Genomic DNA, 22427 nt, shown 5'->3' with positions numbered 1-22427 from the left:
AGATCTGATTTCTCATTCTCAAAATTTCCAAACGATTTTTCTTTCATCATCAATGATTTGTACTAATTGCAATGGAACTCTGAAATAAAGACAAATATTACTTGAAACATGTGACTACCATAAACAATAAAAAATCTCTTGCTGCTGTTCAGCACCCTTCCTTTTAAAAAGTATGAAGCATAAGAATAAAAAATAAATAAATAATAAAAATAAAAATAAAAACTAAAAAGTATGAAGCGACAGGAAAAGGGGCTTCCTCCCTTTTCTTGCCACCCAAGGAAGGCACTGGGTAAGACCTCTTCCAGCTCTGGTATTCCAGTATTCATACGGGGCTTTGCAAATTACAGCCTGTGGCCCAGCTAAGAATGACTGTTTTCAAGTTTAAAAAGTTGTTGGAAAACAGACTATGAAGAATATCCAACTGGGGCCAGCAGGGCCCAGGTAACCTGAAATATTTACCAGCTGGCCTTTGTAAGAAAAAAAAAGTTTGCTAACTCCAGCGTTGTACTAACCTTGCGGTATATACCTCTACCTAATAGGAGGGGGTCATGCAATTTTCCAGAATGAGAAAAATGTAACCCACAAAAGCTGAGATTTGCTAAAGCCAGACAGCCCAACAGAGCCGAAAATAAAACCCATGCCACTTGAATCTCAGTCTTGACCTAAAGAGAAAGGGATATAGGCTGAATCAAGTGCAATGCTTTATCTACATCTCATTTAATTCTTTAAACACACACTCTCTCTCTCTCTTATGAGTATCATTACTCCCATGGTCCAGATGAGAAACCGTTTGGCTCAAAGTTTAACTAACTTGCTCCCAAGTCGTAAGGCCATGATTTCAGCCCAACTCTGATTGAATCCAAGGAACCTACTCCCAACACCCAGGGCCCCTCTAATGAAAATGATCAATCCACCCAACCCTGAGGGCTTTGGGCTCATCAAGTCTGCCAAAAGCATCAAATGATGGGGCCAAGGCTGACGGCTCATATTAGATTCGTTGACACTGTGTTCTGTCCAGGGCTGGGCATATTAGTTTGTCTGGGGCACTGAGTCTCTGCAGGAGGTTAAACTGTGGGTGTATGTTCTCTGTTGCTTATTCAATATTTTAGTCCTCTGGGGAAAGAAACAGGCTTATTACAAAATTCCTTCCCTGGAAGGTCAAAGGTACTCCAAAGGTCACCTAGTATTAGCTTTTTGGAGCCTGAACTCTTACCCATGAAATGATGCCCAACTGTTCTGACCACCTGATCTTGTACAGGTCTGTTTTCTCACTTATAAAGTAAGAGTAACACAGACTGACTGCCTCCTGAGCTTCTTGGGAGGGTTAACTGGAGTAATACTCACTAGCATAGAATCAATTCAGAACTAGCTGCTGCCAATCAAGTATGGGGACAGCTCAGAAACCTGAGCCAAAGACACACTGGCATCAGTTACTCAGAGAAAGAGCTCAAGCAGAGGGACCACACACACAGAACTAGGAAGAATGGACCTCTGTCCCAGGATATTTATTTTTGTGTAGTACAGCAGAAGGCAGGGTATAAATTGTACGAGTCACCAAGCCAACCCTAAAAAATTGCCAAGAGAAACACAAAATGTGGAAGCTACTTCTTTAGGACTATGAATATAAGCATCAGTATTAAAATACTACTACTAATAATAAGGCTCTCCCGGAGCTAAAGTGGTCTAGTCTACAAAATAAAGTGATGCTCTTGGCTTTACGCAGTGAAAAAGAAAATCAATTAAACACATTCAAAGTTTATTCTACCACAGGAGGGAAAGACAACACAGAAACTGGGTTTATCCTTGCACAGGTTTTTACTCATCTGTTTACACCAAGGTAGGATTTATTGTGGCTTTCATAAAATTCATAAAATACAGAAAATTAATATAAATTAGAAGAAGATGAGGGCTAAAAGTTTAAAGAGAAGGAATATAAGACCAGTGGGAGAGTGACATAGGACTGTACCCCAAAATCAGGGCGCCTCGGTGGCTCGGTCAGTTGAGCATCCGACTCTTGATTTCAGCTCAGGTCTTGAGCTCAGGGTGGTGGAATCGAGCGCCAAGTCGGGCTCCGCGCTCAGCGGGAAGTCTGCTTAAGTTTCTCTCTCCCTCTCTGTCTGCCCCTCCCCCCTCTTGCATGTGCACTCTCTAAATACATACATACGTACATACATACATAAAATGTTTTAAAATAGCAATAATATTGATAAACCTCCAGCAAGACTGACACAGATTACAAGAGAGAAGACAGATTTCCAGTCTCAGGAAAAAATAGGATATCACAACATGTCCTATAGCCATTCAAAGAATAATCAGGGAATACTATAAGCAATGTTCCTCTTATAAATTCAACAACTTAGAAAAAATGGACCCATTCCTTGAAAACCAGCAACTGCACAAACTTGAAGAAACAGGTCATCTGAATAGTCCTGTAACTATTACAGAAATTGATTTTGTATTTTAAAAGCCCCAGAAAAAAGAAATATATCGGCTCATTTTGTTTCACTGGAGAATTTTAGCAAACATTTTTTTAAAAAGAATTAATACGGGCGCCTGGGTGGCTCAGTTGGTTAAGCGACTGCCTTCGGCTCAGGTCATGATCCCAGGGTCCTGGGATCGAGTCCCGCATCGGGCTCCCTGCTCAGCAGGGAGTCTGCTTCTCCCTCTGACCCTCCCCCCTCTCATGCTCTCTCTCTATCTCATTCTCTCTCAAATAAATAAATAAAATCTTAAAAAAAAAAAGAATTAATACAGATTTTACGTGTCTACCAGAAAAAAAAAAAAAAAGAAGAAACTCTTACCAATTCATTTTATGAGGCCAATATTACCTTAATGTCAAAACCAGAAGATAACAGCATACACTCCCCCCAAAAAAAGAAGAACAACTCAAAACAACCACTACAGACCAACATATCTCATGAACTCAGACACAAAAGTCCTCAACAAAATTTCAACAGATTGAATCCAACAATGTATTTTAAAAAATGTACCACAACCAAATGGAATTCATTTTGGGCATGCGAATCTAGTTTAATATTTAAAAATCAATCACAATGTGGGGCGCCTGGGTGGCTCAGTCATTAAGCGTCTGCCTTCGGCTCAGGTCATGATCCCGGAGTCCCGGGATCGAGTCCCACATCGGGGTCCCTGCTCGGCGGGAAGCCTGCTTCTCCCTCTCCCACTCCCCCTGCTTGTGTTCCTGCTCTCGCTATCTCTCTCTCTCTGTCAAATAAATAAAATAAAAAAATAAAATAAAATAAATCAATCACAATGTAATCCATATCAACAGTACAAAGAAGAAAAACCTATGATGTGTCAAGTGAGGCACAAAAAAGCACTTAACAAAATTCAACACACATTAACAATAAAAACCCTCGGTATCCCACAACTAGAGAGGAACTTTTTCAAGCCTCAATCTACAAAAACCTAACATCATGCTTAATGGTAAAGATTGAACACTTTCCCTCTAATAACAAAGCAAGGTTGCTTACTCTCACCAATCTTATCTGACATAGTACTGGACATTCTTGCCACTGAAATAAAGCAAAAAAATAATGAAAGTTTTTAAAAATACAATTTGGAAAGGAAGAAAGAAAACTCTCTATTTGCAGGTGGCATGATTGTAGACATAGAAAACTCTATAAAGAATCTACAAACACACACACACACAAAGAATCTACAAAAATGCTCCTAGAACTACTAAGTGAATTCAGTATGGTCCCAGGATACAAGAGCAATAGAGAAAAATCTACTGCATTCCTATACACTGACCCTCAACAGGTGGAAACCAAAATTTAAAACGGAGTATCATTTATAGTTGCTCCCCACAAAATGAAATACTTAGGTATAAATCTTAACAAGCCCTACTGTAAAGAGTCCGTATGATAAATACTATAAAATACTGATGAAAGACATCAAAGAAAATCTAAAGACTTGCAGAAATCTACCAGGTTCATGGATTAGGAAACTCATTGTAGTCAAGACGTCAACTCTTCCCAAACTGATCTAAAGGTTACACATAATTCCTACCAAAATCTCAGCAAATTCATTTATAGACATAAACACACTGATTCTAAAACTAATATGGAAAGGGAAAAGCCCTAAAATAGCCAAAATTATTTTGAAAAACAGAACAAAGTGTGAAGCAATGGGTTCTTAAAATTGTCACCAAAAGCATAACCCGTAAGAGGAAAAATTGCTAGATGGGATTTCATCAAAATAAAAGGATGAAGAGACAAATTATAGACTGAGAGAAAATGTTTTTAAATCACATATCTGACAAACTCCTTGTGTCTAGAATATAGAAAAGAGGGTGCCTGGGTGGCTCAGATGGTTAAGCATCTGCCTTCGGCCCAGGTCATGATCCCAGGGTCCTGGGATCGAGTCCCGCATAGGGCTCTCTGCTCCTTGGGAGCCTGCTTCTCCCTCTGCCTCTCTCTCTCTCTGTCTCTCATGAATAAATAAATAAAAATCTTTAAAAAAAATAGAATATAGAAAAGAAGTCTCAAAACTCAACATTAAAAAAGTAATCTAATTAAGAAGGAGGCAAAGACGTGCACAGACATTTCACCACCAAAGATATACAGATAGAAAATAAACACCTAAAAATACTCAGCATCATCATGAGAAAAATAAAAATGAGAACTACAATGATATAACATTATACATCTATCAGAATGGCTAATGGGGCTCCTGGGTGGCTTAGTCAGTTAAGTGTCCAACTCTTAACTTCAGCTCAGGTCATGATCTCAGGGTTGTGAGATCGAGCCCAGTGTCAGGCTCCATGCTCAGCGGGGAGTCTGCTCAAGATTCTCTCTCTCTCTCCCTCTCCCTCTGCCCCTCCCCCCAACTTGCACTTTCTCTCTCTCACGCAAAAATAAATAAATATTTTTTAAAAAAAGAATGACTAAAATGGAAAATAGCGTTAATGTTGGCAGGGATGCAGAGAAACTGGATCATCGCAAATGGCTAATAAGAATGTAAAATGGTACAACCACTCTGGAAAATACCTTGGAAGTTATTTCAAAAATGGAATTACCGAATGGCCCAGCAATTGCACTACTGGACATATGCTCCAGGGAAATGAAGACTTATTTTCATGCAGACACTTACTTTTGTCACAATAACCCCAGTTTTCCAAAACTGGAAACTACCCATATCTCCTTCAAAGGCTAGAGGGTTCAACAAACTGTGGTATATCCATACCATGGAATGGATTCAGCAATAACAAGGAAAGAACTACTGATACAGGCAACAACTTGAACGAACCTCGAGGAAACTATGCTGCAAGGAAAAGCCAATCTCGAATAGGAGACACGTGATTTGGTATATGTAGCAACCATGAGACAACAAAATGGAAATGGGGAACAGATGAGTGGTTGCCAGAGATTAGGGCTGGGGGTTAGAGGTGGGAGTGACTATAAGGGAGTAACACCAAAGAGTCTTGTGGTATTGATACAATTGAATACCTTGATTATGGTAGTGGTTCCATAAGGCTACACGTGATAAAACTGCATAGAGCTACACACACACATACACACACACACACACACAACGAGGACTTACAATAATGGTGAGATTTGAGTAAGTTCTATGGTTTGCACCAATGCCACTTTGTTTTGACATTGGGTGGCAGTTGTGTTAAGATATGAACATGGAGGGGAGGACACAAACTAGGGGAAGGGTACATGGGACTTCCCTGTGCATTTCTTTGTCCTCTCCTGTGAATCTACAATAATTTCAAGTTGAAAAGTTTTAAAAGCATATCACACAGAGTCCCATACAGATAGTACAGGGAAGTAATATATTTGAGTCTAAACTCTTGAGAAACCAATCAGAGAGGAGACGTTATAAATTACACAGGTCATAGGTCCACAGGAAAAAAAAAAACACCAAAAGGACCAAAAACACCAATCTCGATAACAGATATGGAAAGAACCTCCTGCTGCAGAGCCTCAGGAAAGGACCAGTCTAAGGTGAGGTTGGCCCTCGAGCTACAGAGCAGAACCCAGAAGAGTGAACTTTCCGCTCTGTACTTGAAGGTTCTTGAGTGGAACATTTGTTCATACCACTGCAGGGAATGGCCAATGGCCTCAACAAAGTCTTACAGTAGACGTGATCATTTTTACTAGCACTTTCCAACACCAGGAGGTGTCCTTCCTGATAGGATGGATAGTGGTTAAGGTCAAAAACCTTTAGAAAGAGAGGCACTTGTCGAGATGACCAACGGCCTTGAAAACTCAAGCTTCCATTGGGATGGTCTTTCCCTATACTTGCTCTGCCTCTCTAGAACTTCTGTTGTGACTTTTTTCCTTGCAATTTCCATTCCTCCCAAGCAGATGCTTTGTAAGGTGGTCATATCTACAACTAGACAGGAGGTACTCTCACCATCCCACGGAGAGAAAAAGAAATAAGAGGAAGGCTAAAGGAGAAGGTATCCTGCTTCACCAGGACTTGAGCTCACTTAGGGATTTGGGCCAAAGCCTCTGCTAATTTAAAAAAAAAAAAAAAAAAAAAGGTTCCTTTACCTCATTTTGCCTTCTATTTATATGGGATAGGATTTAGGTGTCAGGATGCTGAGTCCTTATCAAATACCGTCTTTCCATCTCTACTCAAGCTTTATAGTAGTGGCTCTCCCAGGGATTTGCTTATTTGCTCAAGTCTATATGGAAAAGGCAAAAAATCCAGGTCCAGGGACCTTTCTGAACTTCATAGAACCCCATCTGCCAAACGCACTTGTGACACTCAATTTTATGCCAACCAGTAACATGAGAGGCTGAGTTCAAAGCTACCCTGAGTTCAAAGCACGATATAGACTGACTGATTATTTCAGGTCTCAGAACAGCGAGCACATGGCTCCTCCCTCTAAAGGGCTCTTCTTTCTAACGGTGATTTCCATAGTCAAGGCATTGCTCATCCGTCCAAAAACGAACCCCCATTCCCTAGAAATCTGTAAAGTGAAGTGTTTGGATTAAGACGATGATCTTGCCAACTTACGTGGAACTGGGCTGAGGTTGTTCAAATGCTTCTTTTGGAATTTTAAGGCCAGGGTTTCGCTTCCTGCCTATGGGGAGAGACACAAGGATAAAGTTAAGGTCGAAACCACAGCATGAGAGTGGGAACAGAGACCCTGCAGAAGACGCAAAGGGCTAGCCTGGGAACATGTAGCTCTCATCTCCTCATGCAGAACCCCGTTTCCCACCCAGGAAGTCTGTGAGTGCCGAGCACCCAAGCACCAAGCAGAGCACAGCTTCCCAAATACAGACTGTGCTCATGGATGAGGTTCTTTGCCACTTAAGGATGAAAAGATCAGTATAAGAATGCTAACACTCTCTTTACCCAGGAGAGCTGCCCTTTCCTCCCTGCCAAGAGGTGGTCGTTCCAACTTCTTTGTTATTTCTTGTACGTGAGAATGGTAATGGTAGATGGTATTGGCTATAGATTTTTTCCTTTTTAATGTCAGTCCAATATAATCACCTCTATCGCAATATCTTACAACTTTCTCATTTGATCTGTAAACAACTGACAGATTTAACTATGGAGGGAGAATAAACAATACCTTCCCACTCTTCTGCCCTGACCATTTGTCAACCACCTGTCATAAATGGAAACACCTAAAAGAGGGAGAGAGTGATATTTATTTACGTTTACCCTGTTTCAAAAAGGAATAAGGTAACAGATGGGCTCATGCAAGGAGGTTATCGCTTCTTTGGGGACCAGGTAGGAATGTAACCCATGTGTTCATCCTTGGACTGAAACCACAGAGAGTTTGGCTCAAATAATTTTGCTGACGAATAAAAATGAATAGACTGATGGTGCGCCCAGGTGGCTTGGTCGGTTAAGCGTCCAACTCTTGATTTCAGCTCAGGGGTCGTATGATCGAGCCCCTCATCGGGCTCCACACTGGGCGTGGAATCTGCTTGAGATTCTCTCTCTTCCTCTCCCCGACCCTCCCCCTCTCTCAAGGGGGAAAAATAAAAAAAGAACAGACTGAGAAATGCCAGCTCAGGAATGTGAGTAGTAGTCTCTTAAGAGCCCAGGATTTTCCTCACCTAAGGAGATCCTGGGTCTCTTCATGCTTGGCAGGGGAAACCAAAGCAGAGCTGGGTAGAATGCCGAGGGTTCTCCTTTTTTTTTCCTCCCCTCTGCTCTGTATCACTGGGGTGCATTACAGCATTGATACCAGCCCTGGACAAGGCCTGGGTTAGAGACTCTCAAGATGCAAAGAGACTTACGACATCAAAGAATATAACCTCCTTGCAGGAAAATGACATCCAAAGATTTCTGTAATTGCTCAACATCATAGAACCAGCAACGACCCGTCAGAATCAGAATCCAGGTCTCCAACACCCAGCCTGGAACTTATTCCTCTGTTCTACAATGGAAGGAGTTCAGGGATGATCAGAGAGAGGAGGGCATGGGGAGCATGTGATTATGAGCTTTTAAAAAAACAGCTTATTTCCGGTACTTTCACTCACCAAGCGACCTCCAGAGTCACTTTTCACCTGACTCTTGGTATCCTCAAGTGTAAAATGGGGAAATAATACTCATGCCGACCTCAATGGACTGGAGAGGAGAGCCATGGGGTATCACATATGAACAAGCACAGACCTATCTTAAGTAGCTGTTAATTATAACCATTTAGAGAAAGAATCTGTACAGTCTCATTAAAAAATAAGTCATTTAAGAAATGCATGAGCAGAACTGGTCAGATTACCTCAGTCCAAGATAATGTGTAATCGACTCTTGTTCAATCCCTTCAAAACCCAAAATCAGGATCAATTCTGCCAAGTTGTATAAAGCCAAGGAGAAATATGCTTGGCAGTAGCCAACGCAGAGAAAGTCTTTCAGGTCCACCTTCATTGTCACAGGTCTTCTCAATGCTCTCTTCCTTTGGGCTCATCTATGTGTTTTATAAGATTCAAAACTCACTATTACTTTCCTCCTGCCGGAGTTCAGATGGCCCCACTTAGCACACGTTACTAAGTTAGTCAGTGACACAATACAGAAAGCCTTGTCCATACATATGGTAGATAATAGAGAGAGCTGTGCTATGTACCAGGAACAATGCTAAGGGCTGGATCTGATGGTGAAAATCCCAATAGATGCGTGGCCCAATTCCAACAATTCCTCTCCATGCACCTCAGTCAAAGAGCTGGAGGATGCTATTTTAAATACTGTCGTGAGGAATGCATGACAAATTCCATTTGTCCAGATGACTACATCTCTACTCCAACACAGGTAGCAGGTAGTTCAGATAATCCCAGCAGATACAACCCTGTCTTCCCCTCTGTTAAAACAAAATAAAAGTAAAATATATTTTGCCTCTGAAAAAGTCTCCCCCGTTGCCATGTAAGCAAACCAAAAGCAAAAGTTACTCTGAAATTCCTACACCTCCCTCTTCTTCATTTCTAACTCAGCTCTTACAAGAGAGATGTCCAGAGAGATAGCTATTTGTAGGGGGAAACTGCCTTTGCAAAACACAGCAATGAATTATTCTACCATAGCAATTGACTATTAGCAATTCATGATTATACTGTAACTCCACAAATCTTTAAAACGTCTCTGCAAAGAAACAGTAAAAGAGAGAGACAGAGAAGCTCTTGGCACAGAGGCTAAAGGAATAAATGACCAAAACAAAAATAAAGTCTTCAAGGTGTGAGAAAAGAAGGCTCCTACTTCTTTTCTGACAGCAACAAGAAAAATACTTGCAGGAGACACAAAACCTGGTTGAATGACACAGTTAGAATACACCCTGCCTTCATTTTCAACAGTGCATCAGATTGGACAAAAATCACAGACACATGCACCAAAATTCCATAACTCACTTACTTGCCCATCCCTGAAAGAGGAGGCCAGGGGTGACTCTGATGAGGTTTTCAAGGCTGCAAGCAAGGCTCGCAGAACAGCACACACCAGGCATTCTTCGCTCAGCTCTGAAGACCACACTTCAGCAGAGAGAAACAGCCCTGAATAGACTCCACCCTCTCAAGGGCGGATTGCAGCAAACCTCTCGGAGTTTATTGTTCCCAGCAAACCGCAACTTCACAAAGAAAGAAGGAAAGTGGGTCCATTTGGACACCGAGGCGTGACATGCACTGCTAACCAGACGTGGGAAAAAAATACATCTATAAAGTAATCCTGGACCATACTGCCTTTTCCAGCCTTTCTATAAATGCCTCTTTCATTTCTTAGGAGAAAGAAAAACAATATGTGGTCAGTTTCCAGCTGTGTTTATTTCAAAGCAATCTGTTTCCCGGGCAAGCCTGCCAACACCTGACGCTAACATTTAACACCACGTTAAAAAAAAAAAAAAAAAGTAAGCGGGGGAAGCAACGTAAATAATACAACACTGTGCCCAAGGATGTGAAATGGCCATTTCCCCTGATAGTCTAAAGCAAACACGAAAAAATAGATCAGAAAACAGGCTCTGTGTTGGGTCCCATGCTAGTTAACAACCTTCTCAGGAGGAGAGAAGGCCCGTGCGCTCCTACGGACCTCGACAAGCTTGGCCCCCTTGTTGGTACAATCTGCAGAGGGTAAGCCTCGTGGGCTTGAGCATTTGCAGCGCTGTATTACATCAGCCCCGTGCCACACCCGTGCTTATTTTCTCTGAAAATGTAGCCCCACCGCACACACATATATTTGCAAAAATTCATCTTAAACCAAAGCTGGGTCATTATAATCCTGGCCGGGAGCAAAAATGGCACCAGAAGACAAAAACCTTGCCAAGAGTTAGCAAACATTTCCCAGGCCGCAGAAGTGTTCGCTAGCTTTGACCGTCCCGAAAATGATGGGGTACACAAGACCTCTTGCCCAGTACCCACGCAGACAGGCTGGGCACAAAGAGCTTCTCTCATGTGCCTTATTACATAAAACAGAAAAGATGGTGCTCTGGTGCCAACCCAAACAGCCAGAGAATCCCACAGGGTGAACAGAAGGTGGCATCATGAGGATATGCTGACGACTAACTATTTGTCAGCTTGGCTGGGAGGTCGGGTGAGGGGGGAGAGTGACAATGAGGGTTTATGATTATTGCTGCAGCTTTACAAAAGGATGACATTGCTTCCAGGGCCAAATTTAATTTCCAAATCTGTTCCCTAATGTGAATGGGATTTCCAGCCAAGTCACCGGCAACCTGGCTGCCCTCTCCTTAATACTTGCATCTAGACTTAAGTCCCAGGGGTAGCCAGCACCGAAATCGGGAGAGGAGTGTCATTAGATGTTATTAAACTGCGACGATCAGATGCAAAGCAACTAAGGGAGCAGGGCCGAGGGGAAGGAGTGCAGGGAGAAAGCTGGCTTCGCCAGAGCGAGAGGACACAGGTGCTTCCGTCCACCCCCCGCAACCACTGGATCTCACCCACCACTGAGACTCCAGCAAGCATGCCAACGTTCTGCAGAATGACGTAACATTTAGAGAAAGAAAGCTGACCAGCTCAGGTTAAAACGGGCGGTGGTTTTGATTTCAAGGAGGGAGATGGATTTCCTGGGACCTTGCCTTTATCTTTGTGTTGCTTCTGCCTAGAAGGTTCTAGCCCTCTTGCAGACAGGAACCCAAACTTCCATTTCTAGCTCTTCTATCACACGCCCCCGCAGAACCCTCCCAGATCTTCCCGAGCACTCCTTCCGGGTCATGGTCCACACCTCCAGCTTACACATTCCAGCATCTCACATAGATTGTGAACTCAATGCACTTTACTGAGCCTCTGACATTTTAGTTTAAAAGGTCCACTCTGCCTCTGTTGGTGGGGGTGCAGAAAGGTGCAGCCAATCTGGAAGACAGATTGAAGATTCCTCAAAAACCTAAAAATAGAACTACCCTACCATCCAGTAGTTGCACTACTGGGTATTTACCTAAAGAATACAAAAACACTGGGGCACCTGGGTGGCTCAGTTGGTTAAGCATCTGCCTTCGGCTCAGGTCATGATCCTAGGATCCCGGGACTGAGTCCCACGTCGGGCTCCCTGCTCAGCGGGGAGCCTGCTTCTCCCTCTACCTGCCACTTCCCCTGCTTGTGCTCTCTCTGACAAATAAATAAAAGGAAGCTGACTCCCCGTTGAGCAGGGAGCCCGATGCGGGACTCGATTCCAAGACCCTGGGATCATGACCTGAGCCAAAGGCAGCCACCCAACTGACTGAGCCACCCAGGCATCCCTAGACCTCATTTTAAATCCCAGCTGTGCCCCTTACTAACATGGTGAGCTTGAAAATGTTTCTTAAACCCAATTTCTGCACCTGCTAATGGGAGATGAGAGACTCGGGTCATTGAGAGGCTCAGCTTGCACAATATGTGTGAAGACATCTAGGAGGGTCCCACATATAACAGGTGCTCAATACATACTAGTTTCTTTTCTCCCTTCCATGTTTGTGCTTCTATTTTTTAAAATATGAGCTAAACAGAATGTTTCCCTGTATGGGCAACTTTTTTTTTTTTTAAGATTTTATTATTTATTTATTTGACAGAGAGAGACACAGCGAGAGAGGGAACACAAGCAGGGGGAATGGGAGGAGAAGCCGGCTTCCCGCGGAGCAGGGAGCCCGATGCGGGACTCGATCCCGGGACCCTGGGATCATGACCTGAGCCGAAGGCAGACGCTTAACGCCTGAGCCACCCAGGCGCCCTGAGCAACTTATTTCTTCAGATGTCCTCCTCTCTTCTTCCTCTCTTATGTTATTAATGTTAAAATTACATTTCTCAAACATCTCATCGATTTGGAACCATATTCTCTTGGTTCCCACTGACCATGGGAACGATTTCAGCTCCCCAGACTCAGGATCTCTGGGAGTGAGGCCTCCGAATCGTATCTTTCTTTATGAAGGACTTCTTTTTTGAGAGCAGTTTTCAGTTCGCAGCAAAACTGAAGGGAAGGTACAGAGATTTCCCCTATACCCCCGGCCCCCACACATGCATAGTCTCCCCATTATCAACATCCCCCAGCAGAGTGGTGCGTTTGTTACAATTGATGATACTGATGCATCATTATCACCCCCAAAGCCCATAATTTACAATGGGCTTCACTCCCGGTATTGTACATTCTATGGGTTTGGACAAATGTATACTGACATATATGATATATACAGACATGTCTGGATATCATTTTAGCCTCACACGGAGCATTTGCACTGTCCTAAAACCCCTCTGTGCTCTGCCTATTCATCCTTCCCTATCTTTTTACCATCTCCACACTTTTGCCTTTTCCAGAACATCATATAATTGGAATCATACCAACTGGCTTCTTTCACATAGTGACATTCCTCTAAGGTTCTTCCATGTCTTTTCACAGCTTAATAGCAAATTTCTTTTTAGCACTGAATAATAAAATTTCTTTTTATTCCATTGTCTGAATGTGCCACAGTTCATTAATCCGTTCATCTACTGACAGGCATCTTGTTGCTTCCAAGTTTTGGCAACTATGAATAAAACTCCTATAAACATATGTGTGCAGGTAAAGTAACGTGTCTCCTTTTTCACCACTTCTTTCTCTATGATGACAAGGTCACTTTCCGCCCAGTTCCTGGTACTTCCCCCCCACCACCACCACCACCAATCAGTTCTTTGTGGCTAGGAAGAAATTCCAAATGAGGCTCCTCACACGGCTATCTCTATCTTTGAGCTGAAACTGTTAATAATTCACCAAAGTAGACGCTGCAAGGAGCAAAAAGGTCATCAAGCTACAAATTCTGCTTTGAAAGGGTCAGGGGATAAGAAAAACCAGTTCCTGTAATATCAGAGTAGATGTGATATACACTACAAATACCGCATCATGAATACACAGGAGGTTCAAAGCAGAAGAGGGAAATGAAAAAGGAAAATGATCTCATAGGGGAAGTATTTTAGGTGGTCCTTTGATCACTGGTAGGATTTAGGAGTACATGAGGATTGATTAGACTCTTAGGTCTTCTTTTTCCATATTTAAATGTTCCCATTATACATTTTTTTTTAAATAATGGGTAGGATTTTGACAACCAGAACATGGAAATGAAACAGTGAGATTCTAAGCAGAATAAGGATGAGCTCCCAGTGGTGGTGAGAAGGCATTGTGGTCTATTCAAAGAAACTGCGAGTTGTCTACTTTAGACAAAGTGAAGGATGGTAGTAGAGAGAAAGCTGAAAGCATAGATGAGAGCCAACAACTGAAAGACCAAAGCTTTAGGGCGCCTGGTTGGCTCAGTTGGTTAAGCGACTGCCTTCGGCTCAGGTCATGATCCCAGAGTCCCGGGATCGAGTCCCGCATCGGGCTCCCTGCTCAGCGAGGAGCCTGCTTCTCCCTCTAACCCTCCCCCACTCATGTACTCTCTCTCTCTCTCTCTCATTCTCGCTCTCTCAAATAAATAAATAAATCTTTAAAAAAAAAAAGACCAAAGCTTTAAATTTTTAAATAATTTCATAATAATCTATTTTTTTAATTTTATTTTATTATGTTATATTAGTCACCATACATCATTAGTTTTTTATATAATTTCAGATTTAAGAAAAGGAGTTCTCTGTTGTTCAGTTGAGGAGGTCATGTCGTCCACATTTCAAAAAAATCATGTAACAAGATGAATCTAATATCTTCAGAATATTCTGAAAGTGTGGTAAACACACACACACACACCCATATTACACACCTTGGCATTTTAAGCTTCCAGGTCTTTGCTCGTGATTCCCCTAGAATGCTGCCATCAGCTGTCTCTACTGGTCAACTTTAACACAGCTCAAGCATGTTCTCCTTCAGGGAGCCTTCCATAAAAACACGCAGAATAAATGTTCCTCATCTGTATGGTTACAGTAGTCTGAACATACCTTTAATGGCTCCCTTCCTAAACCAATTGACCCAACCCATCTGCTCACCCATGGCTTGCTCTTCAAGGCCATCCCCCATGTCCCATCCATGCACGGGACAAGCGCTACACCCAAGAAGTAAGAGGCAGTGACCACAGCCATCTGACTGATAAATACGCTGCTTAAACTTTATGGAGGCAAAACCCCTAGGCTCTGGTAATTTACTGGATTAGAGGTGCAGAAGATCAGAAGATAAGCAGTAATAGTCATAATCATAATAGTGGTGGTCGCAGTAATAGTAGTAGTAATTTAGCTTTTCCACATCTACATGAAATTAAGTGAAAGAGGAAAGTCAGGCCCAGTGGGGTGGGCGGTGGGGAGAAGGCAGAACAGGAGTTCCAAAGCAGACGTGTTGTGGGGGGGAACAGATTTCAGGCAGATGAATGGAGCTTGGCGGGCGGGGGGCTGGGGGCAGGAATATGCAGATCTGGTGACAAACAGAAGTAGAGAGTTGAATGAGAGGCAGGAAAACAACAAGAGCAAAAGAATGGAAGGCAGTCAAAGCAAGAACATTTTGACAGAATGAGACGTGAATGAAGAATCAGTGAAAGACACAAAGAATTGCTGGACGTGTCAAAGGGGAATCAGCCAGCCTGTTCAGGGCAGCACCATCAACTCACCCAGAAATGGTCCTATTTTCGAAGAATGAAAGCACTCCGAAGACTCTTACAGCCTCATGGGATTGGAGCTCTTTTTTTTTTTTTTTTTAGACCGGGTTGAGCTGAACTCTGTTTTGTCATATTAACAATTTGATGCTGACTCTGTGTTCTTGAAAGAACCTAAAAGCAAATCACAGCCAATGCCCTTTATTTGTGGTCGGGGCCCAGAGTGAAGGTAGGAGGCGGGCAGTGGTTAGGTGGGGAATCCCCACTGTCTGTGCTCATCTTCCTCATTTCTGTGCTGCTTCATTCATGAGTCTTTATTGAAAGGAAATGTACTCATACGGGTGTTAAATCAAATACCGCTTTAAAATATGGCAACAGGTTGCTAAGAAATTTAGCGATGTGTTTGATCTTTTCAAAATGGTGGGCTAAATTTAGTTTAGATTTAAAATTAGCACTCCCAGGGGCGCCTGGGTGGCTCAGTTGATTAAGCGACTGCCTTTGGCTCGGGTCATGATCCTGGAGTCCCGGGATCGAGTCCCACATCGGGCTCCCTGCTCGGCGGGGGGTCTGCTTCTCCCTCTGACCCTCTTCCCTCTCGTGCTCTCTGTCTCTCATTCTCTCTCTCAAATAAATAAATAAAATCTTTAAAATAAATAAATAAATTAATTAAATAAAATAAAATTAGCACTCCCATTTTAGAGATAAATACTGAAATGTCTCCAAAGGAAATAATAGGATTGTAGGGTTTGTTCAAAAGAATATGGTGGAGGGGATTTGGGGGGTGGAGATATAGATGAAATTAGATTAGCCATGAGTTGGTAACTGTCAAAACTGAGTGATGGATACATGGTGGCTCATTGTACCATGTACCTTTGAATTTGTTTGAAATTTTCCAAAATATAAAGATTTTCTTAAATAGCTACGAATTACAGAAAACTCTCCCTTCATACTTACAACAGAGGGATAGTGAGTAAGAGGGTTGCCTTTTTTTTCTTGGGAGAAGTGGATTATTCTTCCCCCCTGGTCCAAGGTCACACTTTTAATAGCACTGCGATCACCTCCCTTCTAGCCAAGAAAAACTACAGAGGAGTAACTGGGATTCTACCAAGCTGCATGAAGATTAAGAGATGCAAAGAAATACAGAGGAGAGTTCTTCGTCTATATAACCCTTCTTAGTGTTACCAGTGTAGAATCTATCCTGCCTCTCTCCCAATTTCACCCCATTTCTCCTGTTGAGCTACATTCTACCATGATGCCATTGACCCATGAGGCAAGGTACACCTTAAAAAGAGGCCTCTGAAATTCTTCTCTGTAAGGATGTGTTTCATCACCTTACATAATGCCCTTTTTTACTCTTAGAAAAAAAATGTGTGTCATCAATAATTGGAAGAGTTGGCTTCTCCTGTATAACCGATCAGTCTTTGCCTGTGGATGATGTAAATGTTTTTCTTCATGTTTCCTTCCTTAGCTTGATGGCTAAAAAGCTAGGGCCAAACCAGACTCATATTCATATTCATGTCCGAGTATTTTTTGTCTGTGTCTTTAATAATATCTTATGATGGAACATCTTAAGTACATGAGAAAGTAAATAAGACCGTTATAATCAATCCACATGAACCCATTCCCCAGGTTCAACAAATATCAACTCATGGCCAATTTTGTTTCATCTATAGCCACCCACTCTCCCAGACATCAAATCATATCATCCATAAATATTTTAACAAATATCTTCAAAAGAAATTGACTATTTTTAAAAAAGATTTTATTTACTTATTTATTTGAGAGAGAGAGAGAGCATGAGCAGGGGGAGGGGAAAGAGCAGAGGGGAAGAGACAGAGAATCTCAAGCAGACTCTGTGCTGAGTGCAGAGCCTGACATGGGGCTCAACCCCACGACGACCCTGAGATCATGACCTGAGCTGAAACCATGAGCCAGACACCCAACTGACTGTGCCACCCAGCCCCAGAAATTAACTATTTAAAAAAAACATAACCACAACAGCATTATTACATGTAAACAAATAAGTAATTTCTTAATATCTACTCAGTGTTCAAAATTCTAATGGTCTCATAAATGTCTCAAATATTTTTAAATTACAATGTGTTTGAGTCAGGATCAAAATTAGGTCTATGTTTTATGATTGCTTGATAAAGTTTCTTGTACCTCTCTTCATCTATAAGCTCTCTCTCCATTTCTTACTGTCTGCCCCTCCCTCTGCATGAAATTGTTTTGTCGAAGAAATCTGGTCATTTGTTCTATAAAGTTTCCCACTGGATTCTGCCAATCATATCCCCTATTGATACACACACTCCTCTGTAAGTTAGAGCTTGATCAGATTCAAACAAAATTTTTCATCTTTGTCAATTTGATAAGTAAACAAGAGTACTTCATTGTTTTTAGTCACATTTTTAAAATATTTAATAAAGCTCAGCATTTTTATATGTCTACTGATACCTGTATTTTTCTACGAACTGCCTATTCAAAATACTTGTTCATTTTTATATTATTATTGCTGTTGTTGTTTTATTTGTGTTTTTTATTTTTTTTAAGATTTTATTCATTTATTTGACAGACAGCGAGCACAAGCAGGGGGAACGGCAGGCAGAGGGAGGGGAAGAAGCAGGCTCCCCGCTAAGCAGGGAGCCCGATGTGGTGCTGGATCCCAGGACCCTGAGATCATGACCTGAGCCGAAATCAAGAGTCAGACACTTAACCAACTGAGCCACCCAGGTGCCCCATATACCTTTTTAATACGTACACCTCTTATGTAAGTTCATTGGCTTTCCATCTCAAAATTTAATTAAATATGACAGTCATTGCAGACATCTTCACTTGATCCTAACTTTAAGAAAAGACTTTCAGGGGAGCCTGGCTGGCTCAGCTGGTGGAGCACGTGACTCTTGATCTCAGGGTTGTGAGTTCAAGCCCCACATTGGGTATGCAGCATTCTTAAAATAAAACTTAAAAGTTTCATAAAACAAGAAAAAGAAAACTTTCCAGCCTTCCACCTTAAAAGAATTATGCTGGGTTTAGATTCAGTTTGGTAGAAGAAGCATATAACTATTCACATTTTAGTGAGTGACGTAGGCTAATAATGGTTCCCAAGATGTGCCCATATCCTAATCCTTGGCACCTGTGAATGTTACCATAGTAACGATTTTGCAGATGTGATTAAATTAAGGATCTTGAGATAAGGAGATTATCTTGGATTATCCAGCTGGACCCTACACGCCATCAGAAGTGCCCTTATAACAAAGATGAAAGGGGAGGTTAGACTCACCTAGAGAAGATGGAGGCAGAGCCTGGAGTACGGGAGGCACAGGCTGAGGGGTGCCGAGGAATGTGGAAGCTCCCAGAAGCTACATGAGGCAAGGAAAGGATTCTCTCCCAGAGTCTCTGGAGGGAGCCTGCCCTGCCCACATCTTGATTTCAGACTTTTGGCCTTCAGAAGTGTGACAGAATAGATTTCTATTGTTTTAGGCAACCACGTTTGCACTAATTTGTTACAGCAGCTATAAGAAACTGATACAGTGAATTATTAGAAATGGACACTGAGGGGCACCTGGGTGGCTCAGTCGACTGGGCGTCAGACTCTTGGTTTCGGCTCAGGTCCTGATCATCAGGCTCTGTGCTGAGCATGGAATCTACATAAGATTCTTTCTCCTCTCCCTCTGCCCCTCCCCCTGCTCACACTCGAGCTCATGCTCTCTCTCTATTTCTCTCTCAAATAAATAAATAAATAACATATTTTTTTAAAAAAGAGAAAGAAATGGATACTGAATTTTATCAAATTATCTCTCAAAACTTATCCAGTGTCTCTCCCACCATACCCGTGCTGCCACACTCTCTACCAAATATATTTCTCACTTTTCCCTTTTTCCTTTCTTTTATCCCTTCATTTTCACTCCTTTCATTTCCTTCTCAACTGCTTCTGTCACTGAACTTCCAAAGCATCCTGTGATCCTACAATGCCACTAGTGATAGAAACACCTAGAAGGTCTTCACCGGATGATAAAAGGGGGCAAAACAAGCAACACTGAGAAGTTAACTGCAAACTAGAAGAAATGGGTATGGGGAGATGGAGCCATCCTCCTCCTTGGTGGATGCCCTTTGCTGGAACAAAAAAGGAGTAGATGCTGACCTCCTTCCAGTTCTTTCTAACTCAGTGACATCTCAGAGGAAAACTAAGAAATGCAGCTCTTTCCCCAGGCCTGTGGCACATTCTGGAATCCTTATGCCCCCTGCCAACAAGAAACAAGAAGGTAAAGACACCATGGCCAAAGCAGTATCGAAACACTATGGCAGGATCCTTCACCTTGACACTCCAATCCTCCAGCCTGAAAAAGCTCAGTATAATCCTCTGCACCATGGTTGTTTCTGCAGTATCTAGTCACCTTCTTTCCAGGGAGGCTGGATGGTTCTTGAGAGTCATGTTTTGCAAACCACAGCCTGGCCAAAGACCGTGGTGGGCTCTGCCTTTTGGTCTGCCCCATACTCTCGTGGCTTAGCGCATCTCCCACTGGTGACACTCCAGATGCGAGGTTCCTAACAGGCGATTAAAAAACAAAGACCAATAACTTCGAGAAAACCACAACATTTAAATGTGATTTTCCGAGAAAAGAATGCTAATGTACAAAAGCAAACAACTTAATTGCAAAGCAGAGTTCTTTATGCAAATCTACTCATACTTCAATCCTAAAGATGTCAGATCCTGTGGGGCCCTGAGGTAAAATCCCACAGTCCTATAGAAAGACTTAGGCCCTCCCTTTTTTCACTCCTGGATAAACCACTGTCACTTTAATTAACAAGTATTGCTTCAGGCAGTGCTATACGTCAGGCTGTCAAAAGCAGTGGAGTTCTCTAGTCTTGGGTAGTAAGTCTAGAAATCATTCCAGGCAGTCACCTTGAAACATGTAAATCAGTTAATCTCCAAGACTCAGCACCAAAAAAAAAGTATATAAATTCCTTACTGCACCAGGGGAATGTTCCACCTACTTATGGGATCAGAAACGTGAGTCAAAAGTGTAAATTAAATACGCTTTGTGGGGGCGCCTGGGTGGCTCAGTCAGTTGAGGCAATTGACCTCCCCCCTCCTCCCGTGTCCAGCTCCCTGCTCAGCAGGGAGTCTGCTTGTCTCTTTCTCCCTCTGCCTCTCCCCCCTACTTGTGCTCGCATGCGCTCTCTCAAATAAATAAATAAAATCTTTAAAAATTAAAATAAATAAATACATACATACATACATACATACATACACTCTGTGATGTCTTTTTTTTTTTTAAAGATTTTATTTATTTATTTGAAAGAGAGAGAATGAGAGAGAGCACATGAGAGGGGGGAGGGTCAGAGGGAGAAGCAGACTCCCTGCCGAGCAGGGAGCCGGATGCGGGACTCATCCCGAGACTCCAGGATCATGACCTGAGCCGAAGGCAGTCGCTTAACCAACTGAGCCACCCAGGCGCCCCAACACTCTGTGATGTCTTATACACACTGTTACCGAGGCAATTTCCCTAAGCTGGCTTCAGTGGCTCACCAAAACTATGAGGAGATGATTTGAAATGATCCCTGGATAGACTACTTTCATAAAACTTTAAGCCAGAGATTCTTATTGGATTGACTTCAATTGAATATTATTGATGGCAATTCTCACAAGCCTTGATTATTGGAAAGCAGTGAGAAGGACTGGGGGACGTGCTCGCCCAACCAAGTTATATAGGGTTCCGTTGGAAAACACCTCCACATGACCCTGTAAAAAGGAGACCAAGTGGGAAGGGACCCAGCATAGCGCTCACTGGCTGTAAAACCTTGAGAAGCTATTCATCCAAGCCTCAACACTAAAATGGGAATATCAGTATCTACCTTGGTGAATAACACAAGCTAAGCAAGCAACACATAGTGCCAATGGATACAAACAAAGTGTTGGATACATGGACGCTGAACATTGTCAGGTCAAGCTACTGCTGTTTTTGGCCGGTGTGTCCTTATTAACAAGTAGCTGCTCATGAGAATAATAAAAGCAACTAATACTTATTGAGAAGTTATTACACGCAAGGCACGGTGCTCAGCCTCGCGCATAAACTCTTAACATAATGATCGCTACAACTACATGGGATAAATACTACTTCCTCCATCTCAAGGGCCCTGCCCAGATACATGGAGCTTTACAGACGTGAGCAGTCAGCTTTCACATATAATATAACAGTATTCAGTCCTTTGATTGCAATGACTTCTCATCACAGGTCTATTTCCACTAGCTCGTAGAAGGATTATTGCTGACCTCTGTCCAAGCTATATATAAAATCTGGGCTCTGGAAGTAAAAGTTCTGGGTTAAATCCTCCGTGCAGCTTTTCTACCCCTATGCCCGGCCATCTTGAGATAACAAACGCAGGTTATAAAGCTGTTTACCAGGAATTACTGTGACATGACCTAAGATCTATCAGGAGATCAAGACTCAACTGAAAAGCTATATTGCCATGAACTTTGTCCAGGATATTCCACTGTAACCTTTCCAGACTTGCGTTCCCCTGATTCTAAGATGGAAAACACTCCATCAGTAAAACTAGCTGATGTTCTCATTAAATGGTATTTGGAGGAGCATGCTACCAGTTTCATCCACGATGTCATCAAGTTTTCTACTATATGATAGCTCTGTGGTATGTTTGTAAACTAGCACCCCTTCCCTAAGGGGCTTCTGATAAAATTGATAAGCCTATCTCCTACCTGACGGGAATTACTCCAGCAGGACAGTAATGGTCAGGTGACTATTTGAAACTGGTCACTGTGGCTTCTGTTTGCAAAACGCTGTCTTGGCGACACTTGGCCTGTGGGGTGACACTCCCTTTTCAATACAAAAAAATGGGGGGGGGGGGGGGACTCTCTTAGTCCATTAATGGACTCCTCGATGGGCTCATCCTGACGGTAATCTCAGCCTGATGTTTCTCCCATTTTACCAGAAGATTCACCAGTCCCGGCTGGACTAAACACTCAAGGTCACAG

At 42.4% G+C, this 22427-nt stretch overlaps 1 protein-coding gene and 1 long non-coding RNA gene across 5 annotated transcripts in view; both read right to left on the bottom strand.

Annotated features, from left to right (window-relative positions):
* The window catches only part of MAP2K6 (mitogen-activated protein kinase kinase 6), a 116198-nt gene that overhangs the window by 34076 nt on the left and 59695 nt on the right, over positions 1 to 22427 (bottom strand). Inside the window, exons 1-3 of one of the 4 annotated variants that reach the window (XM_064582449.1) lie at positions 9832 to 9965; positions 8235 to 8374; positions 6997 to 7063 (exon numbers count right to left, since the gene is read on the bottom strand). Coding sequence is in view for 2 of the 4 variants with exons in the window: in XM_064582448.1 (XP_064438518.1) it covers positions 6997 to 7063; positions 9832 to 9922 (158 nt within the window). In the remaining 2 variants the exon portion in view is untranslated. Of the gene's footprint in view, positions 1 to 6996; positions 7064 to 8234; positions 8375 to 8716; positions 8999 to 9831; positions 10101 to 22427 lie in introns of those variants that run through there. The other 3 variants (XM_064582448.1, XM_064582450.1, XM_045888561.3) reach the window with 3 other exon arrangements.
* LOC135362950 (uncharacterized) lies at positions 14317 to 19876 on the bottom strand. The gene is made up of 3 exons (XR_010408448.1): positions 19749 to 19876; positions 18714 to 19674; positions 14317 to 15607 (listed from the first exon to the last, which is right to left on the bottom strand). It is a non-coding gene; the product is annotated as an uncharacterized LOC135362950 (long non-coding RNA).

This window comes from Mirounga angustirostris, unplaced genomic scaffold, assembly GCF_029215605.1.
Source record: "Mirounga angustirostris isolate CCGP_5_RB_7025 unplaced genomic scaffold, mMirAng1.0.hap1 SCAF_17, whole genome shotgun sequence".
Classification (NCBI taxonomy): Eukaryota; Metazoa; Chordata; class Mammalia; order Carnivora; family Phocidae; genus Mirounga; species Mirounga angustirostris.
Note: the sequence above shows the minus strand (reverse complement) of the source record. Positions and strands in the feature narration are given on the sequence as shown.